General features: G+C 37.2%; 1 protein-coding gene across 1 annotated transcript in view; it reads right to left on the reverse strand.

The window, feature by feature from the left end:
• Positions 1–26896, reverse strand: part of LOC132563990 (uncharacterized) — a 162087-nt gene that overhangs the window by 33805 nt on the left and 101386 nt on the right. The window contains exons 90-114 of the mRNA XM_060228745.1: positions 25703–25915; positions 24727–24838; positions 24088–24196; positions 23400–23575; positions 22900–23012; positions 21359–21514; positions 20317–20497; positions 19290–19483; positions 18709–18721; positions 18291–18604; positions 16810–17347; positions 15733–15799; positions 15525–15579; positions 13850–14050; positions 11732–11846; positions 9928–10560; positions 9355–9578; positions 8805–8897; positions 7394–7872; positions 6361–6424; positions 5901–6107; positions 5081–5180; positions 3126–3231; positions 1231–1412; positions 174–280 (exon numbers count right to left, since the gene is read on the reverse strand). Coding sequence (XP_060084728.1) covers positions 174–280; positions 1231–1412; positions 3126–3231; positions 5081–5180; positions 5901–6107; positions 6361–6424; positions 7394–7872; positions 8805–8897; positions 9355–9578; positions 9928–10560; positions 11732–11846; positions 13850–14050; positions 15525–15579; positions 15733–15799; positions 16810–17347; positions 18291–18604; positions 18709–18721; positions 19290–19483; positions 20317–20497; positions 21359–21514; positions 22900–23012; positions 23400–23575; positions 24088–24196; positions 24727–24838; positions 25703–25915 — 4752 coding nt within the window. The remainder of the gene's footprint in view (positions 1–173; positions 281–1230; positions 1413–3125; positions 3232–5080; positions 5181–5900; positions 6108–6360; positions 6425–7393; positions 7873–8804; positions 8898–9354; positions 9579–9927; positions 10561–11731; positions 11847–13849; positions 14051–15524; positions 15580–15732; positions 15800–16809; positions 17348–18290; positions 18605–18708; positions 18722–19289; positions 19484–20316; positions 20498–21358; positions 21515–22899; positions 23013–23399; positions 23576–24087; positions 24197–24726; positions 24839–25702; positions 25916–26896) is intronic.

Below are 26896 nucleotides of genomic sequence, written 5' to 3' on the forward strand. Positions count from 1 at the left end.
TCTGTTTGCAGTTTGAACTAAAATCTTGGTCCCCTTCTTTTTCTCTCCATCCTAAATAGCTCTCTATCATCCTAAACAGCTCTCTATATTAGCTGCAAATAACTACTATCAATGACTAAAACTAAAAATGACTATCAGTTACAGAGTTCACAATTCTGAATTAATTCACTTACTTGAGAGTTGTAATTAATGTCGAATTCAAAGAAGATTTGAATCACACTGGAGATACACTTGAGGGGCTGCTCACTTTCTGCTACTAAATCAGCAGTAATGTCTCGTACTGAAACATTGAACAATCACATTGCTGAGTTACTGTTAAGAGTGTGTTGTATGTAAAGGGTTGTGTGTGTGTAAGGGAGTTGGTCGGTGGGGGTGCAAGGGGTGTGTGTGTAACAGGAGTGAGTGGGGTGTAAGGGGGTTGGGTGGGAGGTATGTGGTTGTGTTATGTATAATTATTTAGTATTTTATGTGTGGGTGTGTGTGAGTGCGGGTGGTGGTGTGGGTGTTGGTGTGAGGTGTTTTGGCATGGGTGGGAGGAGATAACATTTTCTACCAGTTAAGTCTTTTATCAAAATATGTATCTTTAGTACATTATATTTTGATTAAAATACATATTCTTCTTGGTACATTGTCTATACCCATGGTTCTACCATTTTCATTTCATGTCTCTGAAAAAAGAAGCACATGTTTTCTTTTTGAAAAGTACACCAATTTAAATATTTACAGAATTAATCAATATATTTAACATGATAAATGTTGTTATTATGTTAATGTGCCTCTAAATCATAACACCAGATATCAATCATAAATACACTCCATATTTGCCTGAATATCATTACACATCAAATGTCTAATATCTATGTATATTCATGTAATATTGTAAAGGGCAGTTTTCTACCATGGTTCAAATTTTTGTGAATTTACCAAAAACTTAAAGCAGAAAACAAGCATTTTTTTCAATGGAAGTCATGGTGAAACAAACTATGAATTTTTCTATTAACTTTTATTTCTAAGTTGTCTTTTTTACAATTTAACTCCATTCTTGCAAAAAATAGAAGAATCCTTCAAAGGCAACAGAAGCAGTCACTTCTGTGCTCAAATTGTAAAGGTAAATTTCTGGTAAACTACATGGTGCACTACAGAAGAGCACTGGTATAACGCATTAGTGATTCACCAGATTACAATTTCTTTGTACAATCAATCAAACATCAAAGTCTGACATCCACTCACCTCGTCTGTTTCTCCTATTACGGATGATTCCACAGTTGACGACATCATTGCCAATGCCACACTGCGGTTCTTCATTGAAGAAACAGTCACAGGAGTAGCCACCATTACTGGTAAGGGAATTCTGGAACTCCAGGTTGGTCTCACCACAGAAACCATCATACAGAGTGTCACTTAACTTTACTCTGGCAGAGAATAACAAAAATAAAAATTTCTACAACTTTGCAATAGTTTTCTTTTGTTTGCAAATGAAATTTGAATTAATCATAAGATACATTTGTTTGAAACCCAAGTGAATCTTTTATAGATAGTCAAAGTGATGGATTAATTAAGAACTAGGATTATGATCCTCATCTTGTGACCTTGTTCTTGAAATACCAGGTAGGTCTTTTGTAAAATACAAAACCTTTGAAACTGAGACTTTATATGGAAAACCATACTTATGTCTTTTATGAGATTAAATCTTATTTACAATCAGTCAACTATAATGATACACAAAACTTAAGACATGTATTTCTTGTATTGATCTGGCAATAAACCCATGTCCTGAAATAAACTCCTGTTCAGTAATAATCCCATGTCCAGTAATAAACCCATGTCAAATAATAAGCCCATGTCCTGAAATAAACTCCTGTTCAGTAATAATCCCATGTCCAGTAATAAACCCATGTCAAATAATAAGCCCATGTCCTGAAATAAACTCCTGTTCAGTAATAAGCCCATGTCCAGTAATAAACCCATGTCAAATAATAAGCCCATGTCCTGAAATAAACTCCTGTTCAGTAATAAGCCCATGTCCAGTAATAAACCCATGTCCAGTAATAAGCACATGCCAAGTAATAAACTCACCCATGAAGTTGCTGTTTTCAGCATTAATAACAAAGGTTATTTCATGATATTCTGATATATACCCCCCAACCCTTCCACTTCACACTGAGTCAGACCTATATTGAACATGTATGGTACAGTTACAATTGAAAAACAAGAGAACACAAAGGAGTCTGGTGCCTGTTAGTTTTATCTTCTGTTTTCTCTGTTTTTGCACTTCATTAATGAAATTTGAAAATTTCTCTAAGAAATACCAATCTTTGACTAAACGTCCAAGATGGCTGTCTGACAGTCATTCTGTTTTTCTGATCCATCTCAAAATTGATAAGCCACAACTAAAGACTAAAGGGAGGAAACCTACACATGAAATTTGAGAAAGATCCATCCAGTGCTTCTAAAGAAACAACAATAATACTCATTCCTTTTTCAAAAATCAAAGATGGTCACCTCTTGTCATCTGGTTTTCCAATCAATCTCAAATTTTAGAATGATCTACTTTCAACACTGCTCTAGAAATAGTGATGACAAAATATGACTGTCAAAAGACCAAAATGTGGGCTTTTCTGATCAGTTGAAAAATGAAAATATGGAAAGGCTGATTAACAGGGTTAGCAGGTATGGACAGGTAGTGTCAGGAGGTAGGCTTACCATAGGACAATGAAAAAGCATCAGTTTGTTATCTATCATGTATATGTAGAAGTTTAGAGTACACCTTATTGGCCTTGGCTAGAGGGAATATTCCCTTAGTTGAGCAGTAGAGTGTGCCACTAGAAATCGAAGGGTTGATTATTTGAACCACAGCAGTGGCAAGGTGTTTTTCGTTACTTTTTTCTATAACATAACATATATTTATCCCACTGGCAGAAGCTGAAAAAGGCAGAAAGGCATGGCAGACAGTCAAGTGCTTTTGCTATTTTATCAGATTGATTCCTTCACAAAGAACTGATTTTCATCCTGTATACTATATACATATATATGTGGATGGACTAAGACAGTACCAGACTTAATATCTAATAAATACTGTAGCTTAATATGGGATCTGTATTGTTAGAAACTATTTTGATACAAACCTCCAAGTGACTGAGAATGAATCAGGCTTTTTGACTGGTTCAGTAATATTTCCATCTGGGGACATCAGATCGTTGTCTTGTACACCATCAAAGTTACCGCACAGACCTAAAAAGACACGAACCAATTCATAACATGACTCAGAAGAAAAACCAAAACATTAGTTAAATTAAATAACCTTACTTAAATGACATGCTGCTAAAATACTTTCTTTCGGGTGCTTATAATCCTAATATAATCACAGTGATACCTCTCTATTAAGACTACCTGGGGGTCAGAGTTTGATTCATTTGGTTTTAACCAGCCTACAGCCAGTATAGGGCAACAGCCAAATGAAGGTCTCAATCCTGCGACTGAGAGGTGGAGGGCTAGTGATAAAGGCACTCAGCAGCCCAGTGTTTATGCTACCTTGATTTTACAGCAGCCTCTGCCTTGTTGAATTGGAAAATTATTGTAGGATTGCCAGAAAAATTGGGAAAATATTTTTGAAATTTGCTTCATTTTGGGAAAAGAACTCAAATTTTGAATAAGGAAAACAGCCTTTTTGTGGCCGTAAAATAGGGCAAAGAAATCACTGCGGCCTCAACCACTCAGCCACCGCGGTCCTACAGGGGGTCAGAGTAAACTTGCTTAATAGTGGGGTGGTCTTAATAGTGATGTGTACCAGAATGGCCTCTGACCTTCAAGAACTATGCAATTTTTAAAATCGCTGAAGATTTTTCATTTGTGTCATTAGTGAAAGGTCGCTATGATGGGGTCAATAATCTTTAGTTAGCAATCTTTGGGACTACTAAAACTGGTCATAATACTGAATAGCAAGGTGGTTGTATACTGTAGTGACCAATACAAAGATATATAAAGAAAAAAATAACAGGACTGAAGAAAAGATTAAAAATGCTGGTAAACGCGAGGTGGTCATATACTTTGGTGACTAATACAAAGATAAATAAAGAAAAAAATAACAGGACTGAAGATAAGATAAAAAATGCTGGTAAACGCGAGGTGGTCATATACTTTGGTGACTAATACAAAGATAAATAAAGAAAAAAATAACAGGACTGAAGATAAGATTAAAAATGCTGGTAAACGCGAGGTGGTCATATACTTTGGTGACTAATACAAAGATAAATAAAGAAAAAAATAACAGGACTGAAGATAAGATAAAAAATGCTGGTAAAAGCAAGATGGTCGTATGCTCTGGTGACTAATACAGAGACATATAAAGAAAAATAACATGGATTGAAAGAAAGTAAAAAATGATTGCAAGGTAGTTGTAAGTTTGAAGTGACCATTACGGGAGGTTTCAAAGTAGTTTTCAGTATAAGAAAATGACTGATACTGGTTTATATTTTTTCTTTTCAAAATTAGATTTCATCTCTTAAATCCTTTCAAGTCTCACGAAACACAATTTGAAGGTTTGGTTTAGAAAAACAATGAGGTCTCTATCATTCAGTTTAAATTTTCCTAACATGGAAAAGTTTCTTGAACACCATATCCATGTACACGGTTCTGCTGTAAACTTTCAACTTAATCAGTTACCTTTGAAGTAGAACAGTATTTCCCCTATATAGAAAAACTCTCAGAATCATTCAAATAACATCAACTTCCATGGTGCTTCATTGTAAACATTATTATTTACAATCACTGCCAGTATACAGAACCAAACAAAAGAATGACATAATATGGTTTACTGAAACTTTATGCTATCTTCTTTAGTAAAGTTCTCTTGAATAAATCTACATGCAAGTCTGTGGTCAGATAAAAGACATGGTTTTTTGCCTATGGTTGTAGTCAGTGTTAACATAATGAAAATTATTTCATTCTACTTCATAATTAAGTTTTCCAAATAAAATGAAATTCAAGGACATCTTTCTAACTCTTAATGTCTGTCCCAGCTATGTAGAATGTTGTCCCTTTTTTAAAATCTCATCAATATGGAAGATATATTTTGTTTTACCTTCAATATTTTCTATGTCGCTGGAAGCTGACTTCATCCACACGTTCATGAATTTCCCTCTCTTTTTGGCTGTCACATACGCACCATTTGGAAGGTAAATCTGAGTGACAAAATTCTTCATAAGTCAAAGTCCTTGTATTGTAGCCTATTTTTTTTAATTCTTTCAAAAGGCCCATGGGGTCTGCCTGGTCTAGTACCGACAGTTATTGAAGGACAATTTCTGAATTTTGACCAATCAATGACAAGTATATGCTGGCCAATTTGTCCAATCTAAAAATGGCAGCTGCAGTAGTGTTTGTATTACCATTATAAACCACCATATAAATTCTAGTTCAAAATCTGACAACATCATAACATTATGAGATAAAAGATGCTTACTACAGAATTAAGCTGAAATAAACTGAGCCATTCTTGAGGACAAGTCTCTAAATACCTGCCCATCTTATATGTATCTTTGAAAATGAGTTAGTAAGTTCCAATGTTATTTGACATCTTTGTGCAACAATGAATCTGTTTATATCAAATTTTATTATTATCCTTCTGTCAATATTGATGGAAAAGTCTTTGAAACATATGGAAATACCCTGTTTTTATGAAAGCTTACAATATATCTATTTCATAATCTACCTCATACATACACTTTTTATCAGTGGTACCTGACTTCACAAAAGATAATTTTTATCAACTTTTTTTAACCTAATGATGTCATTATTAACAACCGAAATCAACATCATAGAAATGAAATTTGTGAATGACTTGTTAATAAACACGAAACAACTTGATTTACAGTCCAAAAAGTCTCCACGACAATGAAACTTACAACATAAGTGGAGCCACCGTTCTTCTGATATATGTAAGTCCCAGGCGTCAACTCTCCGTTTAGGAAAATCTTCTTCACCATTGGTCGAACTCTGTCTGTGTTTGTTGGGCCACAGACGTCCAACACAATGACATCGTCACCTGATTGTACAGCTACAGCACAGTTACACGAGGCATGTCCATTGCAGTTTCGATAGAAAGTGTGCACCTGAAAAGTTTAATAGGAAGTAAAATACATTTTCCAAACTACTCAAAACTGTTAAGAGACCATCCTTGTGAAGAGACCATCTCCTGTTTAGAGATTCAATTGAACCTGAATGTTCTTATAAATTTCAGAAAATATTTCCTCATTGCTACAAATGAGGTCTCTGATTAAGAAATTAATCAATTGTAATGGGTTAAAATTGACATGAATAATAGAAGAAAACAAGTTAACACCAGAAAAGGGAAATGAAACTTACTGCGTAGGGTAAATTCTTGTGTTTGTACAGTACAAATTCACCCTCAAGGAAGATATCATACTTCCTGAAAAAGAAATTGTAATTGAATTAAAACAAGAAAATTATCTCTTAGACGTGAATGCCCTTGCTTCAAGACATTAGTATCACTGTATGACTAACTTGCAGAATTTGTTCAATGTGAACTTTGACACTTAAACACTGACCTTTGAACAACTTGCTATAATTAGGTGTCACACTTCATTTTACCTTACTAAGGGCTAAATATGAACCAAATCATATAAAGAATTTCTTGAGATATCGGATAACTGGTAATTTTAACGGGTCAAAATTTTTCAAAAATTTCTTTTAAGACAATCAAATTATATTTCGCCCAAATTAAAATTTGACAATCTTGATATAATCTTTAATACACTTGCTTCATATCATTTAACTGATGAAAAATTTTCGCAATCCTGTTGATTTACAATGAAAGAGTAAAAATATCATCCCCATGAAAATAAATGGCTATATGGCTTATGACTAAATGCCTGCTCATGAAATTTAGAAAATGTAGACATTTCTCATTTTTTATTTTGCATCCAATATCTAAACATATCTGTTGAATTGAACACATCAGAGGAAGATATGAAATACAGCCAGTTACAAGAGTTAAACTTAAAAGTAATGAACTAATTTTCATCAGCAATAGTTTAAATGCTACGAAACTTGTATTTAATATATATACTTATACATCATAGTCAAATTTTTCAACGATTGAAAATTTATACTCCATAACATTTTCCAGCATTCATATGTATATTTCTGTACAAATTATATTTCTGGAAAAGATTTAAAACACCTGAACATTTGCTTTAAATGTTGGTATATAAAGCTTCAAAATATTCAAATTATTAATTTATAGCTCAATAAATGCAATTCTTCTTGTAATATTCATCAATAAACCACAAAAAGAAAATGTTAATATAAACTATTTTAGAACAGCTTCAATACCAAAAATAACTGTCAAAGAGCTGACAAAGAAAGTAAAACTTACAATCCGTCAAATGTAGTCATGTGAGGATCATTTATAGATTTACAAACGGCCGACTTGTCACGATCTTCCACATTCAGTTGAATACGATCTGTGAGGTACTTGGTCAATGAACTTGCAGTGTTCACTCGTATCTCCACTTGAATGGACTTCCGCTGGTCTCCATCATTGATGCCATCAATTTTAGCCAAGATGGGGATTTTGATATCTTCTTGCCAGGTAACATTAGTGGTAGCCATGGCACCACAAACAGTCATGTGTCCAGTCAAATTGTTTACTGCAGCAGGGAAGACAGCCTGTGCTATCGGTGGACCACCAGGACATCTCTTCTCCTTGTTCGGTAGTAGTGATGTCCACACAGATATATTACAGTTGTCTAATCGGTCAGCAACCTTACACAGAAGTCTCGGAGGAACCATGCTCCGGAATGTCAGATATTTGAATTCACCACCCTCTAAAATATTCACTTCCTCTGTGATGGTCTACAATAAAGTATCAGACAAATGTGTATCACATATCATAATATCGTATGTAATATAGCACCTGCATTAAATTATCTATACTTGAAAAACAGATATTAAATTTACATCTGTAGTACATATATTATATATCTACACATTTATTTAACTGTTATAAATATGTATCTATTACATTGATATAACTACACCTTTATTACAATGTTATAACTACACCTGTATTACATAGTTAAAACTTCTCCTGTATTACATTGTTTTAACTACACCTGTATTACATTGCTTTAACTACACCTGTATTACATTGTTTTAACTTCCCTTGCATTACATTGTTTTAACTAAACCTGTATTGCATTGTTATCACTACCCCTGTATTACATTGTTATAACTACACCTGTATAACACTGTTCTAACTACACCTGTATTACATCGTTTTAACTACACCTATATTACATTGTTTTAACTACAATTTTATTACATTGTTCTAACTACCCCTGTATAACATTGTTATCACTACCCTGTATTACATTGTTTTAACTACACTTTTATTACATTGTTTTTACTACCCCTGTATTACATAGGTTATCACTACACCTGTATTACATTGTTTTAATTCCACCTGTATTATATTGTTATAACTACCATAATGTTGTACATATAGAGCACACTTTTTGAGGTAAAAACTGTCATCAGGCACCTTCTAGAAGTTGTTCACATATAGTAATTAAATGCATTAAGGTCACGCTCATTGTGGTTTCCTTATTATCCATGGATCAAAATATCAACTATTGCAATGCCGTAACAGGTAATCATATAAATATATCTTTTTAAACCTGACCCCAAAAAATGTACCTGCACATTATACCCAAGTGTGCACTATACCACTATACATCAGTATTACAATGTTACATCTGCACCTATATCAAAATGTTATAACTCACCTGAATTATGTTATAAACAATATTGCTGTAACTGGGGGTTCCTTTGGTGATGTCACAATTGTAGGCAAAACAGGCAGAAACTTTACAGTAAAGCTGTAAAAATAAATCAATTCATCTGAATAAAATGTGTAAATTATTTATCAAAAGATTTTCAAATCAAAAATTAAAAGTAAATTTGTCAGGGATGTTGCAATCTCCTCTTCCAATGACCTTGAAATGAAATTACTTCAACTATCACATATTTAAATCAATTATGTAATTTGCCAACAGTCCATACAAAAGCTCTCAATACTTGATTTTTCAAAACATAAAGCTACATTACAAGGTGACCTTGACACTGCATTACAAGGTGACCATGACCTTCCTTAACTTAACCTAGTCCAGTGTGGAACTCCATTTATCTTGTGTGTGACCAGGTTGTAAAGATTTAAAGATCAACCATGCATGTTTCTGTAAATCACCAAACTTGGTGTAACCTTAACCTCCGTAAATTACCCTGTAAAATAATGACACTTTACTCTTCATCATTACCTTGACCTTTATTACTCACCCCTGTTCCATATTCAGGCTCTCCGTACATTTCCTCTGAAAGTGTAGCTTTGTAGTCATCTCTTGTAAGGTTCTGAGTGAGTAGTTTAGATTTTCCAAGATACCAGTCCACACGATACTCCACGTTCGCTCGTAATTGCTGGAAACGACATGTAAACTTGGCCTTGCCGGAGTCATCGTCCATATCGACAGTGAGAGTAGGAGCAATAGAAAAGTTTGGCAATCCTGCAAATACATATCAGTCATTCAGACTCCACTCAGGTAAGTGTCAAAAGTTCAAGTTTTCTGAAATTTATTCAACTATGCTGTAAATCAGGTATATAAAAATCATGAAATTGTGAAATTACTTATGATAAAATAGAAATATTCTATAACTTCATTTCCCTGTAAGTAAAGGTCACTTTACTAAGTCGCGACAACCAGAGACTGTCCTTTCACCAAGCAGTATGGTGCCTGCCATGAGAGCTAAAGGTCCATAGTTCAAACCATAGTAGGGTAAGAAGATACTTGTCTTCACATTTTTCTCTTGCAGATTTTGTTCGTGACCATTAATTTGTTATGTAATTCCACTTACCTATGACAAAGCCGAGATATGACAGAACTTCCCTTGAAGCCAGAAGGATACTCCAGTATTCTAACTCCATTTCGGTAAATGTTCCAGTAGAGTGTGGTGCTCCAACAAACAGATTACAGTCCACAGGATCTGGCACGTTCCGGTACAAAAAGTCGGTAGTGCCAGCCTTTGCCTCATAATCAACAAACATATGAAGTCCAAATTGCTGACTCCAAGACACATCAAAATGATAAGAAGTGTTGACACTGACAGCAGTTGAGACAGTCCATTCCTTGGTACGGGTGCTCACAGTGAAATACACTTGGCCATTACGGTAAAACATGGCATATCCGACAGATGCAGGTTCGTCGCCACAGTTTGTGTATATGTACATATCATCCTTGAGAGATCTAAATTGCAGAGACAAACTGATTGTTACACCTAAGGTACACGCATCTGGATCTTGCAAACAATCATCAACGTTGGACGAAATGTTGAAAAACTGGTTGACTCCATTGAATTCTATGGCGTTCCTGCCATTGTCATTAACATTGATGGTCAAGCCTCCTTCCAAAGGAATTCTTCCAGCATTGGTTATTAAGTAGTTTTGTTCAATAAACAGGAAGATCAGGTCATACCAACTAATTGAAGTCACTAAAAGTATCAAATATTGGGTGAAAACACATGCATACTAAACATATCATATTTTGCCAAAAATAACATTGTTACCTTGAATATTCATGTGACTAACCTTGAAAATTTATTTGGGGCTGTAACTCTGAGTATTCCATACTGTTAATAAGAAAGTCAATAATATTTCCAGGTTTCACTGTTAACTAAATGAAATTTGAAAATTCCTCTCAAAAAATAGCAATAAAATCTTTGACTATTTTCAAAAGAAATAATGATAACAAACTTACACTGAAAAAATTCAATATGATTGCCTGTTAGCCATTTTGTTTTCCATGATCATATTCAAAATCCAAACAGGCACAACCAGGGAAGCTACACATCAAATATTCTTTCCTTCCACGACATCTCAAGAAATAGCAGTAATATCCTTAATTTGTAAAATTAAAGATGGCCACCTCTCAGCAATTTTGTTTTCCCAGTTAGACTCAAAATTCAAAGGGCATACAACTTTCTCAAGAATTTCTCAAGAATCAGCAATAACAAACGTCAAATATCATAATCCAAGATGGCCACCTGTCAGCCATTTTTTTCCTAATCAGAATGAAAACTTTAACAGGCACAGTTAGTGACCAAGACCCTATACATTAAGTTTGCATCCTTGAAGTACTTGTCAAGAAATTGCAATGACAAACTTCCTCAATCAGTCTCAACTTTGATTGCACACAATAGGGAACAAAGTGTAACTTACATATGAAGTTTAAGAAATATTCTTTCAGTACTTGTTAAGAAATAGCAATAGCAATCATAGTTTATGGACAGATGACAGACTACAGATGAAAAGCAATTTGACAATGATTGGTTAAAACTTTTTAGCTCACCACATGTTCAAAAGCATTTTAAGTGAAACAAATGCCCTCACACTAGGAATAAATTGGAAATGCAAACATGATTTAAAGGACGTGAATATCCAATAATAATCTTTTCCTAGTTAAGAGGTGGGCTTATTATCTGACATGACTTTATTGCTGGATAAATACTGAAGTTACTATTTAAAGGTCACTGATGTATCAAATTATATTTTCGCTCTAATATCAATAAGAAAAAAGTTGAATGCAAATATATATACAGAACGACCCCACCTCCCTGTCATCCAATTAAAGGGAGGCTATTTGAAAGACATTGCCATACTCACCACTGATAATCGTCCAGTCAGACTTGGACACAGCAACCCTGCATCCTAAAGAGGGGTCTCTGGGGTTCACGTACCAGTTATCATAGCACACTCCATCAATCACACACACATCAGTCTGTGGACAAAATGAAGCTGCACTTTACAAATACATATTAAACATATATTATTTTAATGGGTGTGACACAACAGTGACATATTCAAAATTAGGTCTCAACAAATAAATATCAAAATTATTATAAGTCATTTTTGAAAGACAAGTAAAATTAGAATTTAAAGCCAAAGTTTTTTTTCAATATTCTCTGCTTTCACATCAAAAATTGTGAATGAAATGCATTAAAGACATAACTAAGGGAAAATTAAATAATCCCTCCTGTTTGGACACAAACCCCACCAGACCAATAATCCCTCCTGTTTTGGACACAAACCCCACCAGACCAATAATCCCTCCTGTTTTGCACACAAACCCCACCAGACCAATAATCCCTCCTGTTTTGGACACAAACCCCACCAGACCAATAATCCCTCCTGTTTTGCACACAAACCCCACCAGACCAATAATCCCTCCTGTTTTGCACACAAACCCCACCAGACCAATAATCCCTCCTGTTTTGGACATAAACCCCACCAGACCAATAATCCCTCCTGTTTTGCACACAAACCCCACCAGACCAATAATCCCTCCTGTTTTGCACACAAACCCCACCAGACCAATAATCCCTCCTGTTTTGGACACAAACCCCACCAGACCAATAATCCCTCCTGTTTTGCACACAAACCCCACGAGACCAATAATCCCTCCTGTTTTGGACACAAACCCCACCAGACCAATAATCCCTCCTGTTTTGGACATAAACCCTAGCAGACCAATAATCCCTCCTGTTTGGACACAAACCCCACCAGACCAATAATCCCTCCTGTTTGGACACAAACCCCACCAGACCAATAATCCCTCCTGTTTTGGACATAAACCCTAGCAGACCAATAATCCCTCCTGTTTGGACACAAACCCCACCAGACCAATAATTCCTCCTGTTTTGGACATAAACCCTAGCAGAACAATAATCCCTCCTGTTTGGACACAAACCCCACCAGACCAATAATTCCTCCTGTTTTGGACATAAACCCAAGCAGACCAATAATCCCTCCTGTTTGGACACAAACCCCACCAGACCAATGATCCCTCCTGTTTTGCACACAAACCCCACCAGACCAATAATCCCTCCTGTTTTGGACACAAACCCCACCAGACCAATAATCCCTCCTGTTTTGGACATAAACCCTAGCAGACCAATAATCCCTCCTGTTTGGACACAAACCCCACCAGACCAATAATCCCTCCTGTTTGGACACAAACCCCACCAGACCAATAATCCCTCCTGTTTTGGACACAAACCCCACAAGACCAATAATCCCTCCTGTTTTGGACACTAACCCCACAAGACCAATAATCCATTCTGTTTTGGACAAAAACCCCACAAAACCAATAATTCCTCCTGTTTTGGACACAAACCCCACCAGACCAATAATCCCTCCTGTTTTGCACACAAACCCCACGAGACCAATAATCCTTCCTGTTTTGGACACTAACCCCACCAGACCAATAATTCCTCTTGTTTTGGACACAAACCCCACCAGACCAATAATTCCTCTTGTTTTGGACACAAACCCCACAAGACCAATAATTCCTCTTGTTTTGGACACAAACCCCAGAAGACCAATAATTCCTCTTGTTTTGGACACAAACCCCACAAGACCAATAATCCCTCCTGTTTTGGACACTAACCCCACAAGACCAATAATCCATTCTGTTTTGGACAAAAACCCCACAAGACCAATAATTCCTCCTGTTTTGGACACAAACCCCACAAGACCAATAATCCCTTCTGTTTTGGACACAAACCTCACAAGAGTAATAATTTCTCCTGTTTTGGACACAAACCCCACCAGACCAATAATCCCTCCTGTTTTGGACACAAACCCCACAAGACCAATAATTCCTCCTGTTTTGCACACAATCCCCACCAGACCAATAATCCCTCCTGTTTTGGACACTAACCCCACCTGACCAATAATCCCTCCTGTTTTGGACACAAACCCTACAACACCAATAATCCGTACCCTTTGGACACATCCTGTGCTTGTACAGTTGAGACAGATGCCGTTGTAGATGAAGTAAATGTTAGCCTCACTCTGGATAATGCCGTTGTTGCTAACAGTGACATTATAAATGCCATCGCTAGGCAACAAACATTCCACAGTTTCAGAGTTGAAATAGACTGCCTGAGAAAATCCCTCGCTTTCCACAACTGACAAATTCATCTAGAATGTTAAAAAAAACATAATAATAATTACCAGAGATACATTGAAGAATTATTCAATTTTAGAAAACAGGATACAAAATCCTCAAAACTTTGTAATATGATGGATTAAGGTGGAGAATTAATCTAGTGCATATTGAATAGCTCAACAGTTGCATTAAATATTATGCTGAGCTCAGGATATTCAAATATGCCATCCTGTAAAATTTTTTTTACATCAAACTGCAACTGTCTGCTTCTAAGAGTAGGGATAATATTTACAGAGTATCTTATTACTTAAAGAGGTTTAAATATTTGATGTCTGAGACATTTCAGTGCCTTTTTAAAGTCTTACACATTAGACATTTACACATCAGAGATTTATTTGTTGAGAAAGACATCTCATTATGAAATAGGTGGAGTTTTAACTTAATCTTTTTTTTAACCTTTGTCCCTTTTTTCTTGATTTTACCTGATTTATCAAAAGTGATTTTATTTTGGAATTGTGCAAAAAGATTTTGTTTAATGTTTATCAGGAATATGGTAATTCTTTCATAATAATTTGCAAAGCTCTAAAAAGAGATATATTTTCCTTGTGACTATCCAAATTCTCATTGTTATATCACAAAGATGTAAAAAAAAACACCTTAACTTTAATTCTGACTACGTCAATATAAATCTCTTAGAGATTTTTCCTTTGGATTAGGATTTTCCTTAAAATTTACATTTCACCGGGTAATGGGGTGACTTGAGTACTGTTTATGACATCACTAAACACATTTCAGCCTGTTACTACACTAAGTTGGGGTTTTTTCATGTTAAACCAATTTTCTTGATGTATTATTTACAATAACTTTAGCATGCAAATATGGTACCTACACCCATCTTTGTATCCCAAAAATAAAAGATTAAAAAATCCCGCCCTCCCTACGATCCCATGAGCCATCATGGTAGAGACATAGAGTGTGATCTTCCGGCCTCTAAAAAACCTTTATGGAGCCCAATTAAGGGGCAACCAAGCAGAAAAGGAAGAGGGGAGGATAGGGTGGAACTCCAAAACGTTATGGTAAGTATATCATGAAAATAGGTTTACATGAAAAAACCTCAATTTCATTTCAGTAATAATTACCATAACTTTAGTATGCGAATTCGTCTTACCGTAGTGGTGACTTGATGCCAGGCAGGCCAGGCCAGGCCAGGCAGCCCATCCAGCACAACAGAAAAATAGAAGGGAGGGGAAAATGCCAGAAAAGTTGCAAGGTCCTCCCCATGTAGGAGTAGGTGCTCCAACGTGCTGCTATACAGAAAGACATGGCCCAGGACTAACAAGGAGGCACAGCCACTGACTGTGCCACCACAAGAGGTCCAAACGAATACAGGCCTTCATAATGGGAAGCTAGGGATTACAGATAAAAATCTGTGAAAGTATCCCTACCACTCCAAATGGTGGCAGACACAACCTCCTAAAAGGAGGGCCCATTAAGCAGGGCCCTAACCTCATGAGCCTGCACCTTCACTCTTGGAAACCGACTGGCAGGAGATATCTCGTCCCTGTTTGATGGGCAAAAACAGACAAGATTGAGATAGTCAAAGCAGTCTATCTTGCTCCTCCGCGTTAGTCAAAGCCGGAATTCTAATGGGATCGGGCAAGAACCCTGGGACCTAATTATTAGCTAAGAAGGAAGGATCAGTTAGGCGAGTTACGGTAGCATAGCCTCTGGACCACTGTAGGCAAGAAGGCAGCGACGACCAAGCATGGACTTCACTCCTCCTATAACCAGAGGCCAGAGCCAGAAGGAAGACTGCCTTGAAAGTAATGAATTTTAACAAGGCATACTCCAAAGGCTCATAAGTCATAAGTCCCTAGTCAGGGAATCTAGCCCCAATGCCAGATTCCACTGTGGAGCTAGTTGCCCAACTCTGGGTCTATCCAGAGCAAAGCCTCTGATTAGGGCAGAAAGAAAGGAGGATGAAACTATCTCCTTCCTGCCGTAAACAGCAAGGACACTGGCAATAATGGTACGATAACCAACTATAGTGCCAGGGACCAGATTGCGGTTTCTAAACAAAGAGAGTAAGAAGTCTGTAATCAGCTGCACTGAGGCTTCAAATGGACCAACCTCCCTGCTGACACATCAATAACAAAAGATCTTCAATCGCGACTAGTAGATGGCAGAAGAGGAAGCTGTGATAGATTGCACAATGCAATCTGACACCTCTCAAGAAAAGCCTGCCTTAGCGAAACTTCGTGAGATAGCCTCCACGCGCGAAGGACCTCCTCATCTCTAGCACATGGAGAGCTCCAAGAGCTCTTCCCCAGACCACTCCTGCGAGGGGCACTTGCCGTCAAGGTAAGCTCCCCGTGTCATGGATGCATCCGTGAACAGGGTCATAGAGAGAACTGGCTTGGTTAGAGGCACCCCACGGAGAATGTTCTCCTAAATGGTCCACCAACGAGCGAACTCCCTGATCGACTGGGTAAGAGGAATCCAGGCCTCCCAATCCCTAGACAAAGGACAGGGGGAACATCTAAAGGTCTGATGTGAAGCCTCCCTAGGGGGACCACATCTGCTTGGGAGTTGAGATACCCCAGAAATCAGGAACCAATGCACCTGGACATGCGACTAAGCAATGAAGGTCAGAGCCAGTGCCCTGGCCTTGTCTAACTTCTCCAATGGTGGAAGGGCTAAGCCCTGAGCTGTATCAAAACGATTCCCTCAGGAAAAGGAAGTCTGGAGATGGGGAAACCTCTGACTTATCGCAAGAAGGAAGAAAGCCGACTTTGAGTAAGACTTTCACTCAGGTGAAGCATGAGGGAATAGTTGAAATAGATGTGGACGTCTATTCCACAAGAGTGAAGAAATCCCATGACCACCTGCTGCAGCTTTGTGAAAACCAAAGGCGCTGTCGTAAGCCCGAAAGGCATGGGCCGGAATTGGAAGACCTTGCCGTAGCATGTAAAAGTCTGGAACTTCCATGCCGACTTCCTGATGGGGATATGGAAGTAGGCATCCTTCAGATCTCTCACAGACAATGCCCAAACTTCTTCCATTATCTCCCACCACTGTGGAAGAAACACAGAGAGATGCTCTCCCACAGGGAGCTCCAGATGGGGCAGACTGAGACCCTGCCAGACAAGAGAATTGTCTGCCCACCTGGAGCCCAATCCTGCAGGACAGGAACAAGAGCTTGAGACAGGAGGACCGTCGTCCACCAGACCGGCTCTTGGTCTGCCACTGCTAAGAACCAGAAGGAGACAGGAATCCTTCTTTTTGCCCTGAGGAGGGTTCTTACTCTTCCTACCCTTCCCCTTATTGCCCTTGAAGCGAGACTACGACTTGGGCTGTGCAAAAGGCTGAGCAGCCGAAGACTTTGCCCTCATCTTGGGAGATGCTGACCCCTGCAAGGCACTGGCCTCCTCAGTCTGGAACCTCTTCACTAAAAGTGTGACTGAATCCTCCTTCATATCCTACTGAACAGAAGGAAGAGCTCCCCCAAACAGGGTAGAGCCTGAGAAGGGGGCAGTCAATAAACGGGAGAGATAGGGTTCCTCAACTGGGCGGTTCTTCAAAACTGAAAAACACCTAGCCAACATGATATTGGCACTGGCAAAGCCGTCAATGCCCTCAATGCTGCATTCATGACAGAAGTTACTAGGTCCTGGATATCGGACTGTTCTGCCGACCCATAGGCAAGTCAGATACCCTATATAGACAAACTGTCAGGAAGTCTATAAAAGACAGAATTTGGATGGAAAGACGTAACATTATCACGCTCTTGTAATGTTCCTTCGAGCTGAACACCACCTGGTCCACAGATTTGCCAGGCCAGGCCGCCAGCTCTCTCAATTCTAGCCTAGCTGGCTGAGAGACTAGTTGCCCGTCGTGCGTAGCATAGTCGTTGGTGTTAGTCTCAGACAGATCGCCTACGCTGAGTGGCAAACCTGGGAGTACAGGTAGAGGAAGAATTCTTCACCAACACCCGAGCCCAGGCAGAGTCCAGAGCTGAAGACACAATAGTGCTTTCTGGCAGAGACCGGTCAGATTGAGTGGTTGTCCGTGAAGCCACCAGAGAACCTAAAAGGGTGATGGACTCAGGGATTGATGATGCGGATCACTAAAGGGATCCGTAACCGGCCACCGGAAGTCCCTACCTGAAGGTAAAACTGACGGAAGACGGGAACACTTTGTCCAATTCGACCCTTGACTGCGCCGAGTCAGGTTGGGCTATCTCCCCCCCCCCCCCCCCTATCAAGAACATGCCTGGACAGGCGAGACCACCTCTGCTCGAGGATGGAGCTCAAAGAGACAAGAATTCCCCTGACAGGTATGGCCAACTGGTTCAGAACCGGGGGCAGAGGACCTAGCAGGTTTACTTCTCCTGCTGGAAGAAGAGGACAAATCCCTCTTATGACTGGAGAAGCATGCCGAACAGGCTGGGAGACCTTGACATAAGACTCCATGGCGAAGTCTCACTACAAGGCCAGCACAAAGCATAGCCATCATGAGGTTTCCATTCCCAAAAGAAACGGGAACACCCATCTGCTGTACCCTGACGTTAACCAGCGGTGGCCTTACTTAAAACAATCAACAAAAAATTGTAAACAAATCATAAGGCAATACAGTTTTGTAAAAATCTAACAAAATGAAGCCACAAAAACAAAAGGAAAAACCAACGTACCAAGGCAAGCACACTGAAAAAGAAGGCCACAAAAAACAGCCGACAACGCTGAAACCAAAATATAACCTCCTGTAACTGAAACGGCGGAACTCGCGGTCATGCACTCGAACATGTGGAGGAAAAAAAATGGCCCGAAATATTGGCACAAATAAACATAAAAATGTCACAAAAGACAACATAATTTGGAAATAAAGATAAAATTGAGTGAAATAAATATTCAGGTAACAATACAACGATAGGAGAGAAAAAGTAGTCAAGAATTCAGCTGAACATGTCTGTTTTTCGCTGGCACCATAAAGAAAAGAGGACAGATCACTCTATGTCTCTACCATGACGGCTCAAGGGATCGTAGGGAGGGCGAGATTTTTTAATTTTTCTGGGATACAAAGATGGGTGTAGGTACCATATTTGCATACTAAAGTTATGGTAATTATTACTGAAATGAAATCATAAATCTGACTAGAATTGTTTTTCTTACTGGCCCCTTAGTGTTTACATTCTCATGGTTAACAGGACTATTTTTAACATGACATTTTTGACCTCAGAGCCTAAAAATCCAGAAACTTTAAACGTGTACTTACTGATAAAGACTGGTAGCTACAGGTCAAATTCTCTGTATCAGCAAAATAATCGCCATAGATTCGTAGGGTTCTACAGGATCGGGAAACATGGCTATTACATAAGAAACCTCCATCAAAGAATGATATATCTGGTGGTCTGTTGTAGTCAACTTCACACGTATCTCCTAGCCAGCCATTGTTACAAACACATTGACCTGTTGTAAAGTGAACCAAGAAAAAATGCATGACAATATTAATGGTCCAGTGATTCATAATTTTAAAAATCTGCATAAAAATGTTGACATGTTTTCGTCTAGTGAAATATTAGAACCCCTGACTTCATTATACAGCTCTACTGTATGTAACTGAGGTCATTATTTATTTCAGTGCCTTCGCTTGGATTCCAACTTGGGACCCTTGGCTTACTAGTCTGATGCTCAACCGATTGAGCTAAAGAGAAGTTCTCACTAGCCAAGCAGTTATATTACAACTAGTATTTACCAGGTAACATATTCCCCCTCCAGGAAATAACTTGTCCATGAGTTTCCAGTGGTTACAGCCATGCTAATGGGGAATGACTAAATATTATTCCAAGTGGGGGCCAGTGTAACAGAGGTGATTATTTATTTTGATTCCTCTGCTTGGATTCGAACCTAGGACCCTTAGCTTACTAGTCTGACTATCAACCAATCAAGCTAAAATGCAGTTAACTGTAGCCTAGTGGTATATTGTGTATTTACCAGAGTTTCCTGTATCTAATTTTAAGGTACTGTGTCTCTTGAGTACAATCTTATCCTCATGTTATGAAATCACAACAGATCCTTAGAATAAAAATCTTATTTACTTGTTTTCTCACACAGATAAAACAATCATTATTTACAAAATACATCGTTTTATGCTACTGGTCTTCCTTTTTTTTCCTCTCCAAAATAATCACATTTAAAAAGTCATTAGGTATCAATAAAAGAAAAAATTCTTTCAAATCCAAATCCTCAACAAAAAGTGTAATTTAAATAATAAAATCTTATATTTATGTGAATTTCTTTACTTTCAATGCAGTTTCCATTGCCGTTACATTCATCCGGACAGATGGCATCAGTCACTACAGGGTCTGGGATTACTTCTCCATCAACGGTTACCCATAAGTCCACATCCACTTCCACAATGACAAGACACTGAAGAAGGAGATTATCCAATCCTTCGCTGGCCCAGGAAATATCATCTGTATACTACAGTGTAAGGAGACAAGTATTGGTTAAATCTATCGATTAATTGTATATATTAGTGGAAGCCTGTATAATACAATTTAATGATACAGATTGATAAAATTTATCTGTTGTCTGTTTATTACAATAGGAGAAGTATTGTCTAATTTTTCAATCCTACATGTTATATTCTGACTTTTTTTCAAACACCAACAAGAATGTTTGAAGTGATTTCACCCACATACAGTTTTTTACAAACCATTCCGGTCTTTCTTGATGTTTATGTTTCAATAAATTCCTACTAAATGATAAAATGTGATATTGTTTGATGAATGCTTTTTGAAAATAACAAATTACTGCTCATGTGATTTTTCTTAAAAAGCACCTATGACTGAAATATGAAATCATTTGAGGTATTTTTATACTTGACTTTTGTTACTAACTAAAGTCCAGTTTTAAGAAATGAAGTTGCTAGGGTGATGACATTCAACAGGAGGAATTTTTATATAATAACTGCAAAATCATTCATTTTCAGTTTTTTTTTTGTTTTTGTTGATTTTGTAAGTTCTTTAATCCACAATTCATATGCCAACAAAATGTTAAATTTGTTTTGTGTTCTATTAAGTAGACTCATTTTATTTCAGTTATCCATTTAATAAATTGTCTACAAATGTAAATAAAAAAAAATAATAAAACATAAAATTTGAGCATCACGAAAATATATGACTTTACACTTATACTGGAGATCTTTGCCTTGACTTTGAAAATTTGTTAAAAATATTGTTGTAAATGAATAGTTGAAGGAACGCCTGATTTATTCTACAAGTTAAAGCTCTGTAATACGCCCCCTGGGCTTATTGGCTGACAAATACAGTAAGTACCTACCTTGATATCGTCTATGCATGCCTCTGTGATTGGACTGAGGACCAGACCAGGTACACCAAGACAGTTCTGCCCAGACACTGGTCCCGACATATATTGCAGACATATCTCAGTGGCCATCTCCAAGGTGATGTTACTTGGTGTTGGCCACGTGAAATCCTAATGAAATCAAAAATCTGATTTAACAAATAAACTAGAACACTGACAGGTCAGCAAGGGCCCCGCTATGTGGCTGGAAAACCCTTCCCAACATCCCCTGTCCACCACCCTACCCTTAGACAGACATAATCCAGACAAGTTTTGGTGACAAAGGGCAATAACTCTGCAAATATTTGTTGTTGAAACTTGAAATTGGTTTGTGACACTCTGCATTCCCTAGATATATAAATATAGCAAGTTTGGTGAATGTCGTTCAAACAACATGGAAGTTATAGGCCGGACAAGTTTTGGTGACAAAGGGCCATAACACTGCAAATTTTCGCTGTAGAAACTCGAAATGAGTATGTGACACTTCGTAATGTGAAGATAAGTATATGTAGTTTCATAAAGATACGTGCAGTTGTCTCTGAGAAATGCCAGAAGCAAAAAAAATGGACAGACAGACGGACGGACAACCTGATTACTATAGGGCACCCGCATCTCAAATTAAGCAGTGTCTTCGAGTCATACAATTGCGGGATAACGAGTATCAAAATGGAGAACTTCTCATGGCTAAAGGCACTACTACGAGTACTAGATTGATAACTGTACAAAGTTTCGAGCAATTATCTTAAACATTTTCAAAGCATTGGTTTAGAAAAATTGAAATTTGTGATTTGCCATGTTTCCATGGTAACAATGAAAGTATTGAAATTGAGAACTTTTCCACAGCAAAAGGCACTAACTACTACATGACTACATGATAACTGTGCATAGTTTGAAGTAACTGAACAGTTTCAGATCACTGGTACGGAAAATGACCTTGCATGGATGGACACACAGATAGACGGAGCCCAATTTAATATCCCCTACAAATGTGTTTCTTCAGGGATAATAACAGTAGTGTGTAACTATTTCTCTTATTCTGCCAAACATTATAATTTGTCCCTTAGAAATTCAAACATACAGAGCGACAATAAGCAGTGATTATTTTTGTCTTGTTTTACAATCATAAAAAGGTTGCTTCCCCTAGCTGAAATGTGTAACATTTTCTCAAAATGAAGCAAAATCCAAGAAGATTCTCCCGAAATTTCAGCAAATTTTACCATATTTCCTAATTTATGATGGCACAGCGTAATGTTAAATCAAGGGAGAAAAACCATTAATATGAACTCCTGATTTTTGTGTGTTCTTCTTTAACTGTCCCTTCACTATAAACATCTTCCTCATGTTTTAACAAAATAACTCTTTTTTTTTTTCTGTTTTCTGTTGTACCCAGTGTATATTGTTTATATCAAATCCCCAATTTTTGTGTGTTCTTCTTAAACTGTCCCTTCACTTTAAACATTATTCTCATGTTTTTTATTATAAAACTGTGTTTTTCTGTTTTGCGTTTCCTGTCGTACCCGGTGTATATAGTTTATATCAAATTCAAACTCCACTGCAGTTTGTGATGAGAAGCATCTGACAACTGGACTCTCCGCAGTATCCACCAGTTCCTGTGTTATGTCCTTTTTACCTTCAAATATATAATAGCACAATTGTTTTCACATAGCAATGGTGAACTTTACTTTTTCAAGACAAAAACTGATAATAGTTATATGGTCTGAACAGATCTTTTTTTACTAACAAGCAAATTCTTTTCAACCTTTGTATAAGACAAAAGACATTTATAGGGCTATGAGTGGAATGAGACAAATGTTAGCCATAGTGAGAACAAACTGTTGGGCTACCATGTGCTCCAGGAGGAAAATATGCAGATTATAGATTACTTCAAATGTTTGAACAAATCTGCTTTCTTCTTTTGATTGAGAAATTTTTAATGCTTATATAAATAATGTTCTTGTACATTTAAAATTTCCTTTGATAAGAGATATGATATATAAAAGTACTACTGTGTTCTTACCTCTCTTGAGTTTGTTTTTATTCTTTCGTGTTCTGATTTCGTCACATTCCATGAGGTCCAAACTAGGACCGCATTGACCAGACTGACCTGTGGAACAGTCACAGTAGGTGGTGGTCAGTTGGTCAGGGACAGCTGTTGGACAATATCCACGGTACAATGACTCATGCCGTGCCACTCTGAAAGTAGTTAAACATATATTTTTAACATACTTTATCTATTTAGTAATAAGTCTAACAGCATCTATTATTGATCATTATTAACAAATGCAATTTAATTGTCCTGTTATAAGCCTATCCCCAATCCCCTGACTTTATTAATAGCCAGATGTGATGTGTTAAAAACTAGATGTTAAAAACAGTGGATAAATCTGCACTGTCACCAATCTATGTCTTCTATTGCACAACAAGGTCATTCAGGTATAATTTATACAAAGTGTTGTACCTGTCTCAGAAACAAGACTATTATTTTATCATATCCAATGAAATATGGTAACCTATGAACATTTTTGTGTACATGTCACTATTGTAATAAAAACCTAGAGCATTTTCAATGGCTACTCCAATCAGAAATCAATTTCAAAATATCGAAATGTGATTTTCACAAAAAATAAAAGCTTTGAAGTCTTGTTTTCTAAAATCTCATATGAAAGGATTCTGTATGTGTAAATCTATCTAAAACTTATATGTACCTCCAACTTAATGAAAATTTGTCTGGAAACTTCCCTCTTTCCCCAGATAGACCTCCTGTTCGAAGCCAAAAGTCATTTGTGTCATCTCCATCATATGTGCCGCATAACCCTGTAATATATAGGTCATAAATTACTACAAAGAACTCTGTAATAAAGGACATGTGATATAACAAACAACCCTGTAATATAGGACATGTGATATTACAAATAACCCTGCAATATAGGACATGTGATATTACAAACAACTTTGTAATATAGGACATGTGATATTACAAATAACCCTGTAATATAGGACATAAGATATTACAAACAACATTGTTATAAAGGACATGGATTATTACAAACAACTCCCTAATACAGGACATGGGTTGTTATAAACAACACTGTAATATAAGACATGGGTCATTACATACAACACTGTAATACAGGATATGGGTTTTCACAAACAACCCTGGAATATTGGACATTGGTTATAACAGAAAACCCTGTAATACAGGATATGGGTTTATTATATGAAATTTTGACAGTTGCATTATAGCATCTTGCAATAATTTATTATGTAGATTCATAAATCACTTGAGAGTTATCCTAACTGGTTTTCTTTTTGTTAAAATTGATACATCAAATTGTAGTGTTCACCTTCTGAATTTTCAAAGTCATAAGAGGAAGCCCTGATCTTCACATTGATGAACTGGGTGATTCTTCGCTTCCCTTTTGTCACTATCACCTTTGCTCCCGTCGGTAAGATTATCTGTTACAGTAAACTTGTGTAAGTAAAAGGACATAATTTGTGCATTCTTTAAATTCTTCAAAACAAATTCACAAACACATATAATAATCTTTCAGAAAAGTGCATGAAATGTGTGAGTTATCAAAACAAATCAAAGCAACATATCTGCTGATAAATAAAGGTGAGGATAATTTTTTTTCTCATCACCAGGGAAATATTTTATGACATGATTTAAAGGGATTTACAGCAGATTGAAAGTGAACTAGAACTGTGGTTTGGAGGCAAACTCACACACCTGATATAGATTATGCACATCTACAATGTACAAGGATAATAGCCAACAAGTATCGTTGAAATTATTTCAGTAGTTAAGAAGGAGTAGCCAGTACATCATAGCGTCTACAGACAGACAACTTGATTCCAGTATAACCCCTCCCACCAATCTTCATTGCATGCAGAGGGGTGGCTTGGGTGGGGGTGGGGGGTATAATTATAACCGCCTGGTCAAACGTGAATTGCATTTTTTGAGGAACATTAAAGGAAAATGAATGTACATAGTAATTTTAAATATACTCAGAAATTTATGATTAATATCTAAATTCTTACACAAGACTTCTGAAACCAGCCTATCATTTTTCACTTCAGCAAGTCTCAGGCGTGTCAAACAAAAAAAAAAAAAAAAGAAATAACACATTTTTATGGAATCCATTAATGAGACTATGAATTTCTCGGTCAACGTTATTTTCAAGGTATCCAATTTCCAAAATTTCATTCCATCCTAGACAATAGCGAGAAAAATAGAATCTTTTGAAAATAGCATTTACTATACTTGCAGAATAAGACAGTGAGCATACAATATGAAAACTATATGGTACTATCACTGACCGTGTATCGTTTTCCTCCACCTGACCTGATGACCTTTGTTCCTGCAGTCAATCCACCTCCATTGAGGAACATCTTCAGCGTGGTTGGCTGCCTTCGTTTGGAAACTTGAGCTGGTCCACACGAGTCCACAAGAATGACATCATCCTCCACTCGTACAGCCACAGCACAGTTACATGATGCTTGGCCATTGCAGTTACGGTAGAATGCTCTCACCTAAGTCATATAATGAGAGTATTGTGATATCTATAAAAAAGCACTGGTCTCAACACCAAAGCCAAAGTTCGTCAAACTTGTATTCAAATTTAAAATTTATGACATAAGAAGCCATAATTTGATGATTATGTTTATACAGGGTTAAGCGTCCTCACAACAGCAAGGTCATGAGAGCATGGGGAAATTCCAAGATAAACAAAGTCTGTATAGTTATATAGTCTCCTTATGATTAATCGAAACACAGGGAGTAACCAGCATTTATAACTGGTAGTTGAAAACAATAGTGATGCAGTTGTAGGTCAAAAGTCAGTTTAAAAGGCATGGTATACTTTGTTTTGTTTGTCTGCTGGGTGTATTGACTTGTGAACAGTCAGAGTCATTTTGAGATAGGGATTTTATTGTGTAGCTGGTGGCTACCTCACTGAATAAGATACAGTAGGCCTGTTAAATGTCATCCAAAGCTACTGGGCTCAAGTGTCTTGCTCAAGGACACAACCATATCAGCACACAGGTCCAGTTCTCAGCAACATGAAAATCACAAACTGCCAAAGGTAGCTAACCACTCGCCTTTGGGTCTTCACCTCTGGTTATGTAGACCAGTATTCTAACTAAATGAGCTATCACAGTTCCCCACAATTTACAAAAAATTTGCTCTATATTAAAAGACACATAGGCCTCAGATTAACAGATGGACAAAGCAAGAGTCTAGAGTCTGTCCAAACAGTCCTGGTGGAGGACCAATGTGACCATAAATGACATTTCCCAAAGTTACAACAAACAGCAAGTACTAGTACTTTAATGATTGGGGGTACAAAATTGATGACACCTGCTATACAAATATGATGTGACACCTGCGATACAAATATGATGTGACACCAGGGATACAAATATGATATGACACTAGGGATACAAATATGATATGACACTAGGGATACAAATATGATGACACCAGGGATACAAATATGATATGACACTAGGGAT

This window comes from Ylistrum balloti, unplaced genomic scaffold (assembly GCF_031769215.1).
Source record: "Ylistrum balloti isolate Yb309-2 unplaced genomic scaffold, AGI_CSIRO_Ybal_v1 Utg369678, whole genome shotgun sequence".
NCBI classification, from domain to species: Eukaryota; Metazoa; Mollusca; class Bivalvia; order Pectinida; family Pectinidae; genus Ylistrum; species Ylistrum balloti.